We start from the raw sequence: 13584 nt of genomic DNA, 5'->3' as shown, positions 1-13584 counted from the left end.
TGTGTGTGTGTGTGTGTGATTCTGCAGTGACTTCTGTACACTGTGTGTGTGCTACTGTGTAGTGACTACATGTACCTTGTACAGGGTTGTGTGTGTGCTACTGTGTAGTGATTACATGTACCTTGTACAGGGTTGTGTGTGTGCTACTGTATAGTGATTACATGTACATTGTACAGGGTTGTGTGTGTGCTACTGTGTAGTGATTACATGTGCATTGTACAGGGTTGTGTGTGTGCTACTGTGTAGTGATTACATGTACATTGTACAGAGTTGTGTGTGTGTGCTACTGTGCAGTAACCAGATGAACTGACCAGTGTATAGCGTGTGCCTGTGTTGTTGTCAGAAATTTCAGAATTCAAGGCTCAACTCGGTGCGACATTATACTTTTTTATTTGCTTTTCTTTTTTTCTTTTTTCATCTTTTTTTCTTCTTTTTTAAAATTTTATTTTTTTATTTTTTTTATTACCTCAAATGAATTTTCTTATTTAGCTATTGGAAAAAGACGTTAAAATCGGACGTCCCGCCCTTAAATAAACTTAGATGCACAATATCGCAGGGACGTTTAATCTATCAAGTTTCTCACATTCTCAAAAGGCCAGAGCCCCACCTGTAGGTCTGTTCATGTCTGTTACTGTACTATCTATCTAGGATCTAGGATAGAGAAGGATTCAAAATTTTTAAGTTAGACAGCAGCAGAGGGCTACATGGGGCTATCCCAGAATTCAAAAGTTCTATTTGACGTTTCTGGTCGTTTTCAGTTAATTACTAAGAACATAAGGCCAAAAACCAAATGTTCTATCTGCTCGATCAAAATCGTAAAATTATTTGAAGTCTTTATCAAGATATTAAAAGAATTGCATTCGAAAAAGGTTGACATGTTGCAAAACGCACAATTTTAAACTTCAAATTTCTCAAAACTAGGTACTGATCAGATAGAACGTTGTAATTCTAGGGTAGCGAGTAGTGGAACTAGTGTGCGCTATTTCGTAATGGTTCACTTTGTGGCAGGCATGGACAAGCGTGTCCAAGTCGCGGGCCGGATTAACGAATTCCGAATATCTGGCGGGCTAAGGTAGGAGAAAATTACTGGAAGAAAACAATATAAAAAAAAATTTTTTAAACAATATAAATGACATGAAAAACAAAAACTAGAAATCGACACAAATCTATAATCATGTAGGAGGCGAGGAAGTGAACTCGGGTCTTCTGGATGCCACAGCGAAGCGCCTAACTGCAGTACCACCGTAGACACCTTTCCCCTAGTCTTACGAGCCCACAAGAGTTTTTCTTAGTTAGACCCTAGAAACAAACTCCTTGTCAAACTGAACCAGTCAAGCAATCGGCCCAGCACAGCCCTGCCTTAATCATGGCGTGCCGAGGGCTCAACAAAGAGAACAATACCTCCTCCTTCAGGCGCTCTCCTTAGCAATTACCTCGCCCAAATCCCCACATAAAACCCCGATCAGCAGTTTGACTTGTGGCTCATAAACCGCTAAGCGATCCGGGTTTGTCGCCGCTGACGTTCGTGTTCAGGCTGAGGACCGCATTGATTTCTTGAAAATTTATAAACTGTAATAAACTATACGTCTTTATGTCCAGGCTAAAACAGCACCAAGACACGAATAATTGGTGTCTACTATTATAATTAACCCCTTGAGGACGCGCATTCTGGTCATTAGGCGCGCTGTTTGGGGGCCCACTCTTTAAGAGAAGCATAACTTCTGGTCGTGACCTGAGAAGCTAAAAACAGCCTTATTTCTTAGTTCTCCTAATACTTTAATCACTTATAATGCAGGTCGTTACACTCTCGGTTTTTATTATGATTTATTTATTTTTGTGTAGGCCTAGTTGTAACAACCAACAGATTATTGCGTTTTACAACCTTGGTGTGCAGTTTTACAAGCGTATTTGTACTCACTAAACTTCAATAAAGTCCAGAGTTATAACCCGAGAAGCAGGAAACAGCCTTATTCATTTCATTGCTATCCTAATTTCTTTAGTTACCTGTTATGTCGGTTGTTACACTCTCAGTTTTGGTATAATCTATTAATTTCTGTGTATGTCTAGTTGTGACAACCAACAGATAATTGTGTTTTATAACATAACCTCGTTGTAGAGACGGTAGTGTAGTGGTTAGGCTGCCCGACCTGTAATAGTGAGATTGCGGATTCGGGGTTTCCGAGTCTCAGCTCTGTCCGACGTTGCGTCCTTGAAAAAGGCTTTTTACAGTTTACGCGAATTTCTTATTTGTGAGTTGTGCTGACAAAATGAGTTACAATGTACTTCTTTCGGATTTTAGCCGTGTATGGAAATTGATACATCAACTTTACAGGTGGAGTTTGCACAATTTGTAAGTATGGAATAATAGAAGACACGGTAGACTTGAACGAAATGGCATCACTGAAAATCTATACATCTGACCCCAGTGTTGATTTTCGGCCGATATCTTCCATTCTTGGATCGCGAGAAGTAACTCATTTGTCAGCACGCCTCACATTTGTCTCGATCCTTTCAAAAATGTACGCTAAACTCGGATGTTCCGTCTCTGTAATAATCTAATAATGCTGATAGGAGCTTTAAACCTATAAGTCAGGATGCGTGGTGGAACCAGGCGCTCGTTAAAATTATAATGAAATCAAAGAAACCAGCGACTGTCCACCGGTCTTGCAATTTATATCGAATTTTTGTTTTTTGGCTCAACACTTTTTAGGTCCATTCAAAACACATTACTGTGTAGATTTTACTGGAAAACATTGATTGAAAGTACAAAAAAAACCCGTAAATGCTCACTTTCCAAGGACTCTTACGTTTTGGAAGTCATAGAACTTTGGCAGCCATTTTCTCGCTAATTTTACCTCTGAATCCAGGCGACCCCAGCCTCCTTTAATCACAAATATCTTGACTTTTAATTATGATAAATTTGTATTTTTTTACGCCATATGCAAGACAAATGAACAAGCTTTAAGGTGATAGTAATAACTCCATATGCCCAGAAATTGACGAGAGCCTGATTCAATCACGTTGTGACACCATACCACCCCCCCAATTTCCCCCAGCATTGGTGTGCAATTTTACAAGCATATCTGTACTGACTTAATTCTATCCAAGCCTAGTATGGAAACAGCCTTACTTCATTATCATCCTAATTTTTAAAGTAAATTGTTATGTCGGTCGTCACACTCACAGATTTCGTTATGATCCATTCCTTTTTGTTTGTTTTTTGTTTGCTGAGTTGCAACAGATAATTGTGTTTTACAACCAACGAGCGCAATTTAAAGGTAAATATGAGCCCGGTTGCTTAGTACAGCATTTAACTTCTAAAACGTTTGGTTTGTCCACAGTTCATAACCCAAGCCTCAGTCTGAACTATATATATATAACATTGCCCTCCGTCGTGACAATGTCGGGGTCAGAGCCCCCTGTGGTGGCGTGTGGAGTGTGCAAGAAACAGCCCAAGAACGCCCATCTCCTGCCGTGCCTACACGCCTTCTGCCTGAGCTGCCTCCAAGATGAATGTACACAGAACTCTCGGGATAAATTCTTTTGCCCTCTGTGCGTCACGAGTTCAGAAGATCGAAAGTCCCACCCGGCTCGGCCGTGGCATGCGTTTGAACAATTTCTGGAGGCGGAGGAGATAGAAGAGGGCCGTCGCAAAAGACGGGAAGAACTCCCGGCTTCAGAAAGCGCGAGAGGAACACGGGATGAGGACTGGCATCTGCACCAATCAGAGGACAGCGACGAAGAAGAATGGATGACGTCATCAGTTTCAACGCAGCCGCAGACTTTCCCGTGTCCTTCACACCCCGACAAAATGGCGGAGACTTTCTGCGGGAAATGCCAGCAAGCCGCGTGCGAGAAGTGCGTGTCAGTGTTCCACCGTCGTTGTCAGCCACTGCGCACAATGAACGAGGCGGTGGAAGCGAGTCGGGAAGATTTAGATCGTCTGCATGCTCGTCTGGCTGACTCGATGGTTCAGTGCCAGCTAGCGCAAGACATCCACACAGACAGGCTCAACGCCATAGAGGAGATGCGGAGAGCGGCTCTGCTGGAGATTAAATCTCAGCGCGTGGAGCTGATGAACATCATCCTCGCGAAGGAAAAGTTGTTGACGGACGAGATCAACGCAAAGCTCAACGAGATGAGTCAAGAGACGCGCGCGGCGGAGACTTCAGCACGGACGATGGTGGGGTCACTCAGTGCACAGCTCAGTGTCCTTGACCTCTCTCTGAGCGCTCGGGGTGAAGGCGAACTACTGAGCTACCTCCCATCACTCTCACACCGCCTGCAACCGCAGCAACAGCAGCAACAAGGAACACTCGCCACCTCAGACAGCGGCCCGACTGTCCACTACACGCGGAGTGACCAGTGTCTGGAAGCATTGCGGCCCGCCGTTCTGGGGAGCGTGTCTGTCAATGGGCCCCAGGGCTCGGAAACTGACGACCAAATCGCGAGAGGAGAGGCGAGCTTGACCCTGACACCCGTCATAAGCTTCCACGGCGGATGTCGGGACGACATGTGTGACCCACTTCTCACAGACCTCCTGCTCCTGGCCAACGGTGACGTCATCCTTACGGATCGCGACAACAAGTGCGTGAAGAAGTTCAACAACTCGGGCAAGCTTCTCACCCGCGTGGTCATGGAGGCGGTGCCCAGCCGTATAGCATCCGTGTCGCAGTCTCGCGCCGTGGTCTCGGCTATGAACAAAAAGGCTCTCTACTTCCTCTCCTTACACGGGACTGTGAGGTTCCTTAGCTTCGCGCGCGTGCGCAAGATCTACTCCTTCCTCACCTCGGTGGGGGACGGCGTTCTCGCCGCGGGGACTAACCAGTGCGACTCAATAGACCTCATTACCGATAAGGGACAGTTGCTGCGGCAACTTTACGCCCAGCGGCCGGATCGCGCGTCGATTGCCCGCCCGTTGTACCTCGCAGTGACGATTCCACCACCGCACAGGGCTGTTAGCTACGCCCACCACAAGGAGAGCTCACACCGCAGCACAACGACAACGACGTCTGCCACCGACGCCATCTCTGACAACACCAGCAACGGAACCAGCAGCAGCAACAATAACAACAACAAAAACACTAACAACAAAAACATTAACAAAAACAAAAACAGCAGCAAAAACAGCAGCAGCAGCGGCAACACTGATAAACTGGACCCCACCAACCTCAACAACCGCCGGCGTTCGTCCGCCGCTGCCTCTCCCTCCGCCGCCAGTAACGCCGCGGAAAACGCCTCGAAAACGCCAGACCGCGCCGCCGACGTAAAAATCCCAGACCTTCTCGTGTCCGATAGCGGGAAGCGAATTCTCTTCCGCCTGACCTCCGAAGGAGCAGTGACCTCGACTTTGAAATCGACAGAGTCCTTGACCCTAGAGTGTCCCCTCGGGGTCACAGTTCATGAATCAGGTCAAGTTCTGCTGGCCGACAGAGACGCTGACTCGATACTGCAACTGGACGCGAGCGGCTGTTTCGTGCGCAAACTTCTCACCTCGGAGCAGGGACTGAGCAAACCGTGCGGCCTGGTGGCGGGTCACAGGGGTCAGGTGGCGCTCAGCCAGGTGGATGGCATGATCAAGATCTACCGCTCCGAGGTCACCTACGGGCACACACGCTCGTCGTAAAGGGAACTGCGGGGCGAACACTGTGTGGGCTGGCGAGTTTTTATTTATTTATCTATCTATCTATCTATCTATCTATCTATCTATCTATCTATCCCTCTATCTATCTATCTATCTATCTATCTGTCTGTCTCTCTATATATCTGTCTCTCTATCTATATATCTATCTATCTGTCTCTCTATCTGTTTATCTATCTATTAATTAATTAATTAATTAATTAATTAATACATAAATGAAGCAGCGCTCAGTCGAGTGGACCAAGATCTACCACTGTGAGGTCACCTACAGGCGCACACACTCGTCCTAGACTGGAGGGAACCGCGGGCAAAGCAGTCAGTCTGTGTTGATGATTTCTTTATTTCTTTATTTAATTATTTCTTTCTTTATATATTTATTTATTTATTTCTTTATTTTAAAAAATTGTTTACTGTTTATTTACTTGTATATTTATTTATGTATTTATCCATTTGTTTGTTTATTTGTTAATTTATTTTGTTTGTCTGTTTCTTTATTAGCCAGTTTGTTCATTTATTCATTTTTTAATATTTTTTTTTTGGGGGGGGGGGGGGGGTATTCTAGGTGTATTTACACGCGCATCGACACAATTTAGATCAGTGTTTGCCAACCTGTGTGATATCGCCCACTAGAGAGTGTTTTTTGTTTTTGTAAAGTGTTTTACGGCGCTCGCAACTGCATAGGTCATATGAGCGCGCGGGACACACCTAATATTTTCAGTTGGTAGGAAATTTTGAATTTTGCCCGGGTGGCGGCCGAAGCCTACTCTTATCGATTTTAGACCACCAAGGGATCTTTAACGTGCCCTCCGAGATTTTTCGCCCTTGTCCGAGAAGGCTAGGTGTACATCTTTCCTTCCAGAAGATCAGGGGTGTGGCAGAAAGACAGCAGTAAGGAGGAGCCAAGGAGTAGCAGTAGAAAGGCTGCAGAAAGAGTCAGGAGCCCAGAGGAGGGGGCAAAGGAGGTGAGGGGGTGGGGGCAGAAAGCGGAAATAAAGCAAAAACAGAATATTGCAAGAGAGCAGGAAAGGAGGTGAAAGGAGACAATTTTAGAGAAGAAAATTTTTTGGTCGCTACCCGGATTCGAACCCGGGACCTTTGAATGAGAAGCTAACACCTTAACCTCTAGGCCACGAGAGCCCCCCTAGAGAGTGTGAGCGATTTGATAATTTTGGAGGGCGGTGAGGATCGCCCGGGCTAGTCACAGCTACATCTACAGCTAGTGTTAATCTATTGCTCCGCTGTGAACGGGCAAAAGTGGGCTCTGGCTGTCAATGACAAGCTAAAGCACCGATATAAAGCGACAGGCAGGTCTTGAGACAAATTCCTGCTTGTGTTTGAATGATGCATTTTCACTTTTCTCTACATGCTGAATTTTAATGAAATTTTATATATATATATATATATATATATATATATATATATATATATATATATATATATATATATAACATTTATTTTGTATGTATACCTGCATGTGTTTTTACGGTCCTATACAGCCAAGAAAAATTCCACCCTGGGACAATAAAGTACACAAATGTATTATCTTATCTTATCTTATTATTTATTTTAATTAATAAGAATACCCAGGAGACGTGCTTCGACCTTGCCTGTCAGGCCCAGTCCGGGCTGAGAGGCATGCAGTGTGTGTGTCTGGTCAGATGATTCTTTTTTAAAAAAAGTAAATGTTTTATCACGACGGCTCCCTCCCATCCAATGGACACAATTTTGATGATTAAGGAGGCGGGCTGTTTTGAGCCTGCATGTCGGGGTCAACCCGGAGGAGATAGGAACAACGCCCCAGTACAGGACGGAGATATAACTGCTTATAACTGATCGCTTTCAAGGACAAGCGAGCTAACCCAGATTTCGGAGGTTTCCAGAAATCTTGACCTACACCAAAAGTGGGCATTGCCCTACCTATAGAAGTAGAAGTTTGGTTTCATTGGTGTGTATAATTATTTGTTTGGTTGGTTGTAGAGAAAACTCCCCTCGTCTTTAAAAAAGATTGAATAAGGATCCGAAAACTGTAACTTCGATTTTTTCAAAACAGCATTTATCGGGATTGCCCCCCTGGGCTTATAACAGGGCTTTTGAGGTCAAGAGGTTCCGATGTTCGCATCTCAATCAATAGGTCCCGGGTTCGAAACCTGACATCGAAGAACATTTTCTTTTCCAAAATGTTCTCCTTTCGCTTCCTGTCCTGCTCTCAAACCATGTTCTGTCGTCTGCTTTCGTCTCCATTGTTTGCCCCCCCCCCAAAAAAAAAAGGTCCCCTCCTCTGGGCTCCTGACTCTTTCTCCAGCCTTTCTACTGCTACCCATTGGCTTCCTCTTACAGCTGTTTTTCAGCCACACCCCTGATCTTAGGGGGAGGTAGGATCTAACACCTAGCTTTCTCGGATAAGGGCGAAAAAATCTCGGAAGTCCCGTGTGCTAGTTGGACCCTCCACTCCACTCGTACCATAGAGCCCAGTCTCATGAAATGGTCAATCTTGAAGACAAAAAATATCATATGTCCAGTTCACAAACTGTCACACATAAACATACTCACTTCCTCATGCACACACACACAGACACACACACACAAACATACCCCCCACCAATTGACACATAATCAGACACACACAGACACACACAGACACAAAATCAGATGCATGCATGTATACACAAAAAACATACTGCAGAACACACGAACACAAAACTTTCAGAAAAAACTGGAAAATGTATTTTAACAATGGCCTTCAACAATGGCATTCAAATAAAAATAAAAATCAGAACTCTTAAACAATGGACACACCCAATATAAAGACTACCAAATGATTGTAAATAAATAGAAAAAAAAAACATATTGATGTAAAGCGGCCAGGGACTAACTGAAGAGTGGACACTAGGCGCTATAGGAATCTAACAGATAATATCATTAATTGTCATTATCATTATTATTAATATAATCATTATCATCATTATAAGTATATCATAATAAATATCATGATAACAATATACTTATGATGATGATAATAACAATAATAATAATAATTATTATTATTCTACATATATATATATATATATATATATATATATATATATATATATATATATATATATAAAAAATAATACAAAAATAATAATAACAATAATAATAATAATAATAATAATTTAAAAAAATAATACATTAAAATCAGCATCAATTTGAGTGATAGAAATCTCCCAACAATGTAATTTACAAGACAAATCTGAGACAGCAGAGACAAGTCGATACCTCAGAATTACAAAGTTCTATCTGACATTTCTGGCTGATTAGAGTTACTGAGACCATGAGGTCAGAAACCAAATGGACCACCTGCTCTATCAAAACCGTAAGATTATTCAAGATTTTCACAGATTTGCATTGGAAAAAGCTTAACATGTTGTGAAACTCAACATCTTTTCCGGTAAAATTTTCAAAACCTGGTTCAGAGCAGATAGAACTTTGTAATTTTAAGATAGCGAACTGCGTACCCAGAACTAAGCCCATTTTGACAGTGCTGGCAATGGCATACATCCAACTAATTCTATCTCCTCTGAAACATACCTTTTCTGACAGCCCCTCTGAAAAAAAGTTCCTCCCAGCACCAAGTGTCCAGTCGTGTAGACATAATGTCTCAATTCTGAAAGAATTAACTCTAGCTTTCCCTACTAGACCATTTCTTCACTGCAGCCAAGCCCACTTTGGCAGCCATTTTCCCCCCTTACTGATTGTTATCGTATTATCAATAAGAAATATAATTCGTAAATACATTGTTAATATAATTAGAAGAGGTGTATTTACTTCCCCATCAACACTATTTAGATCATTTCTGCTGTCTTATAACAAACATTCATATTATGCCAAAAATGAAGAGAGGCAAAAAAAACTAACTTTTTGTGTGTGTTTCAACTAACTAATATAATTTGGTTGATCTAATTATTTTTTGTAAATATTCATTGGCCGGTGTATCTTTTGTCTGACTTTCTGAGATAAACAATAAATAGTTATGGAGCAATTGATTAACATTTCTATTGTCAAAACAATATAAATATGTAATAAGGTCACAACTCTGATTTTCAAAAACCTTAAACTTCCCCAATTTCGATTGTACAGCCATAAAACCAAGATAGAAAGACACACCATGAAAAGAGATTTCTCCCATGTATAAAAATGCTACTTGACCTAATTATGCATAATATACGTTTTTTGTTGTCATAAGACAGCGGATTTAATTCAAAGGGCAGGCTGCTTCCACCCTACCTGTCAGGGCCAATCATTCATTCCCCCCCCCCCCCATCTCTCTCTCTCTCAATCTCTCTCTCTCTCTCTCTCTCTCAATCTCTCTCTCTCTCTCAATCTCTCTCTCTCTCTCTCAATCTCTTGCTGAGAGGGATACAATGTCCAATAGAAAGAAGGAGATACTCTATCAAAATTCTTCCATCTCTCCACGCAAGAATTGAACTCATCTCTTCTCTCTGTGCAATGGTGGCAAGATGTCTAACTGCTACACTATAGACGTCAGAAAATATAAATTATTCTTAATTCATATCAAGAGGTATACAAATGTGTGTTGTGTAAAAAAAACAAAACAAGTGAATTTCTCATCTGACAAAACAGACCCAAAAATAGTCGAAGGATAGAAAAGGATAGAATAGTGGTTTGTAATAATAATCATTGTATGACTGTGGAGTGGAAGAGATGTTTAGCTTAAGTAAGAGTTTTACAGCACTTGCAACACAATTATGTCATATATAAGTGCTGAAAATTAGGGGTATTACAAGAAAGAAGCAAAAAAAAAAAAAAAATGAAGAGAGATAAGGATGATGGATGTTTGATAGGAAAGAGGGAGCAAACCACACCAGGGCACCCATAAACCACCCACGGAGGAGATGAAGAATTTGTCGAACCGTAAAACATGAGTCACAACCGTAAAGCAAAGGTTGTACAAGCAACATTTTGTGCCTTGAGGTAGGGAACATGGGAGAACTGGCTCCATGATAACATTTGAAAAGGGGAAAAAATGTTTTATTCACATAATAGAGGAGCAATATTGAATAAAATTTTATATAAACATCCTAAAACACTTGGCAGAACATAATATTATAAATGAAGATATGAGTCGGGACATGTGCGCAGCGTTGTGATGAAATCAGGAGCTCGTCAAAATAGCTAAATCAAAGAAACCTGCGTTTTTCTGGCCATGGGGCAATTTTGTTGAACTTCCTTTTTTTTTGGCTCAACACCTTTATTGCTGTTCATTAAAAAAACATTCCTCTGTGGATTTTACCTAAAAACGGTGATCAAAGATACAGAAAAAATGTAACTTTCCAGTTTCCACGGACATAGGTCTGACCATCCAAGTCCCTTTTCACTGGTATATAATATGTCTATTAGGGGTAGATAGATTATTGTATGAGGCTTGAGGGTATGGAGGACCCCTGAAACATAAATATTTCCAGAATAGGAAAAACTGCTGGGAATTAAGATGATCCCAGCAACTCCACATGCCCCAAAATTGAAAATTGATGAGCGCCTGATTCCACCGCGTCGTGACACATATTCTGTAAACGTTTATATAAAAATTCCTGGAACACTTGGCGGAACATACTACATGTATAAATGAAGATAAGTCAGGACATATCAGATCCATGGGAGGTAGGTAAGGTTAACCAAGGCTGTAGGTGTGACAAAAGAGGGAAAAATACTGATTTCAGGGGCAGGAGTTGTAAGATTTCTTTTTTCTTTAAATATAAGTTTACCCCCCCCCCCCCCCCCCCCCTCATTGACACAATTTATATAATTTAGGAGGCAGGTTTCAACTCTGCCTTTTAGGGCTATTCTGAGCTAAGAGAGATTCAATGTTGCCCAGAAGACAGGTTGAGGTACTCCATAAAATTACCCAAACGCACAGGAATCAAATTGAGGTCTCATGTGTGTGATGCTGAATCACCTAACCACTACACCACAGACACCGGGGAGCGACATGGTATACTTTAAAAGGAACTAGGAAGTGGACTCCACTTTGTACACACATGGTAATTATAACTGATTTACTGTCCAGCCCAACTGAAAGAATTTAGATCACTTAGGAGGCAGACCGCTTGACCCTGCCTCTAAGGGCCAACCTGGACTGAGAGGAACATAACATCCTGGCAGACAGACGGAGACATTCCACAACAGAAAAAAAAACTCCCCTAAAGGGGAATCGACCTCATGTCGTCAGCATTCAATAGCCATACGTGTAACTGCTACACCACAGAAGCTGCAATGATATTAAAAAGTGGCAGTATTTGACACACAACATCCACGACACATTACAAATGTGTGCCCGGAGAAAGGCCCCACTTGTCCGCAAAGCTATTTTTGAGTCATGGGGTGAAAAGGCCAAAAAAAGTATTTCCTGGTCAAAAATGTAGTTCCATTAGCAAGGCGCGTTTAACCATTTCTTAAAAACATATCGAAAGGATTTTTTCTAATAATTTAAGTCTTTATATTTTTCATTAGTTATTTTTGCAACATGTACTTCACTAAAGGTTAAAAATATGCCAGAAATGTGTTTTTTCTCCGGACTTTGTTTTAAATGTGGTACATACAAATTGTGGCATATCTTTAAAACTACTCAAGATTTAGGAAAATTTTAATACCAGCGTGTTCAACATTGAATTTTCTACAAGAATATACAGTCGAACCTGCCCTGACGGTCACCTCTACACCTGTCCAACGCGGCCGCGGCCACAATAATTTAACACACAACCCCTATAATACTAAGCAATAATACCTGTCTAAGACGGTCACCTTAGAGACTCCATTACGTTTTCTCATAAATTGTGCATTGGCCCCTGGCGTTGTGGGCGAGCCGTCATAATTCAATCACCTGTCGTTGTTGTTAGGTAGTCCCTCCAACCGATCATGTTGTGTAGGCCCCTCCCACTGTTGACCAATAGCTACCAATTTTCAGCTGCTGGTGAGGTAAGCGTGTGATCCCTCATAACCCATAAGCCCCGCCCAGAACTCATACACAAATCGTAAGTGAGATGAGTGGTCACTGTTTACCCAGTCTGTAACAAAGTAACAAAGGACGTCAACATGAACTTGTTACAGAAGCGTCGCTCGTTCTCCGAGTGGTGGCGACCCGTGTGTTAGCTTTAACATGGCACTCGGTCTTCCTTGTCTTATACATTTCGTTTTATTGTCACCCTTGTGCAAAATCAGCGACAAAATAAAAATTACAAACGAAATACAAACCAACAACAACAACACCAACAAAGACAACATAATGGGGCTACTTTCGATTGGGGCCCCAGATGGGAATGGTTTGTTTTCTTTATCTTGATCAGTCCTGCCTAAGACGGCCACCTGTCTTATATGGCCACTTTTCTCCTTGACAATGGGTGGCCGTCTTACACAGGTTTGACTGTACTCTTATTTTAATATCCACAAATTCCGACATCTGGGACCTTTCTCCAGACACACTAATATCCGTATATTCCAATCAGATACTCATTTTGGCTGGTTGTACAACACATAAAACAACTTTGTTGACATGCTAATAAAAACAGTGTGTGTGTGTGTGTGTGTATTTGGGAGAGAAGGTGTGTGTTACATAATAGGTGGCATGTTTGAACTTCTTACTTAAACCCACATTCGCATTCTACATAATAATAATAATAGATAGCATTTGTAAAGCGCATATTCCCGCTCAGCAGCAGGCTCTATGCGCTTTACACTATATTATTACCCCAGCAGACCATAGAACACTCTGAAACATTCTCAGCTTCCCGGGAAGCATACAGTGCGAGCAGCCGATTAAGCGCTCAAACACTAACAAACCGACAAGATCTTTCGCTGTCTATAGCCGGGTACCCATTCCCACCTGGGTGAAGTGAGGAAAATTCGTGTAAAGTGCCTTTCCCAAGGACACAACGTCGGACCCTTGA

General features: G+C 42.0%; 1 protein-coding gene across 2 annotated transcripts in view; it reads left to right on the top strand.

Moving 5' to 3' along the window:
* The window catches only part of LOC101857504, a 9771-nt gene extending 4037 nt beyond the window's left edge, over positions 1 to 5734 (top strand). For both annotated transcript variants that reach the window (XM_005104326.2, XM_005104325.3), the window contains exon 2: positions 3342 to 5734. In XM_005104326.2, the coding sequence (XP_005104383.1) occupies positions 3401 to 5626 (2226 nt within the window). In that variant the 5' untranslated portion in view covers positions 3342 to 3400 and the 3' untranslated portion in view covers positions 5627 to 5734. The remainder of the gene's footprint in view (positions 1 to 3341) is intronic.
* The last annotated feature ends 7850 nt before the right edge of the window (positions 5735 to 13584 follow it).

This window comes from Aplysia californica, unplaced genomic scaffold (genome assembly GCF_000002075.1).
Source record: "Aplysia californica isolate F4 #8 unplaced genomic scaffold, AplCal3.0 scaffold00415, whole genome shotgun sequence".
Taxonomy (NCBI): Eukaryota; Metazoa; Mollusca; class Gastropoda; order Aplysiida; family Aplysiidae; genus Aplysia; species Aplysia californica.
Note: the sequence above shows the minus strand (reverse complement) of the source record. Positions and strands in the feature narration are given on the sequence as shown.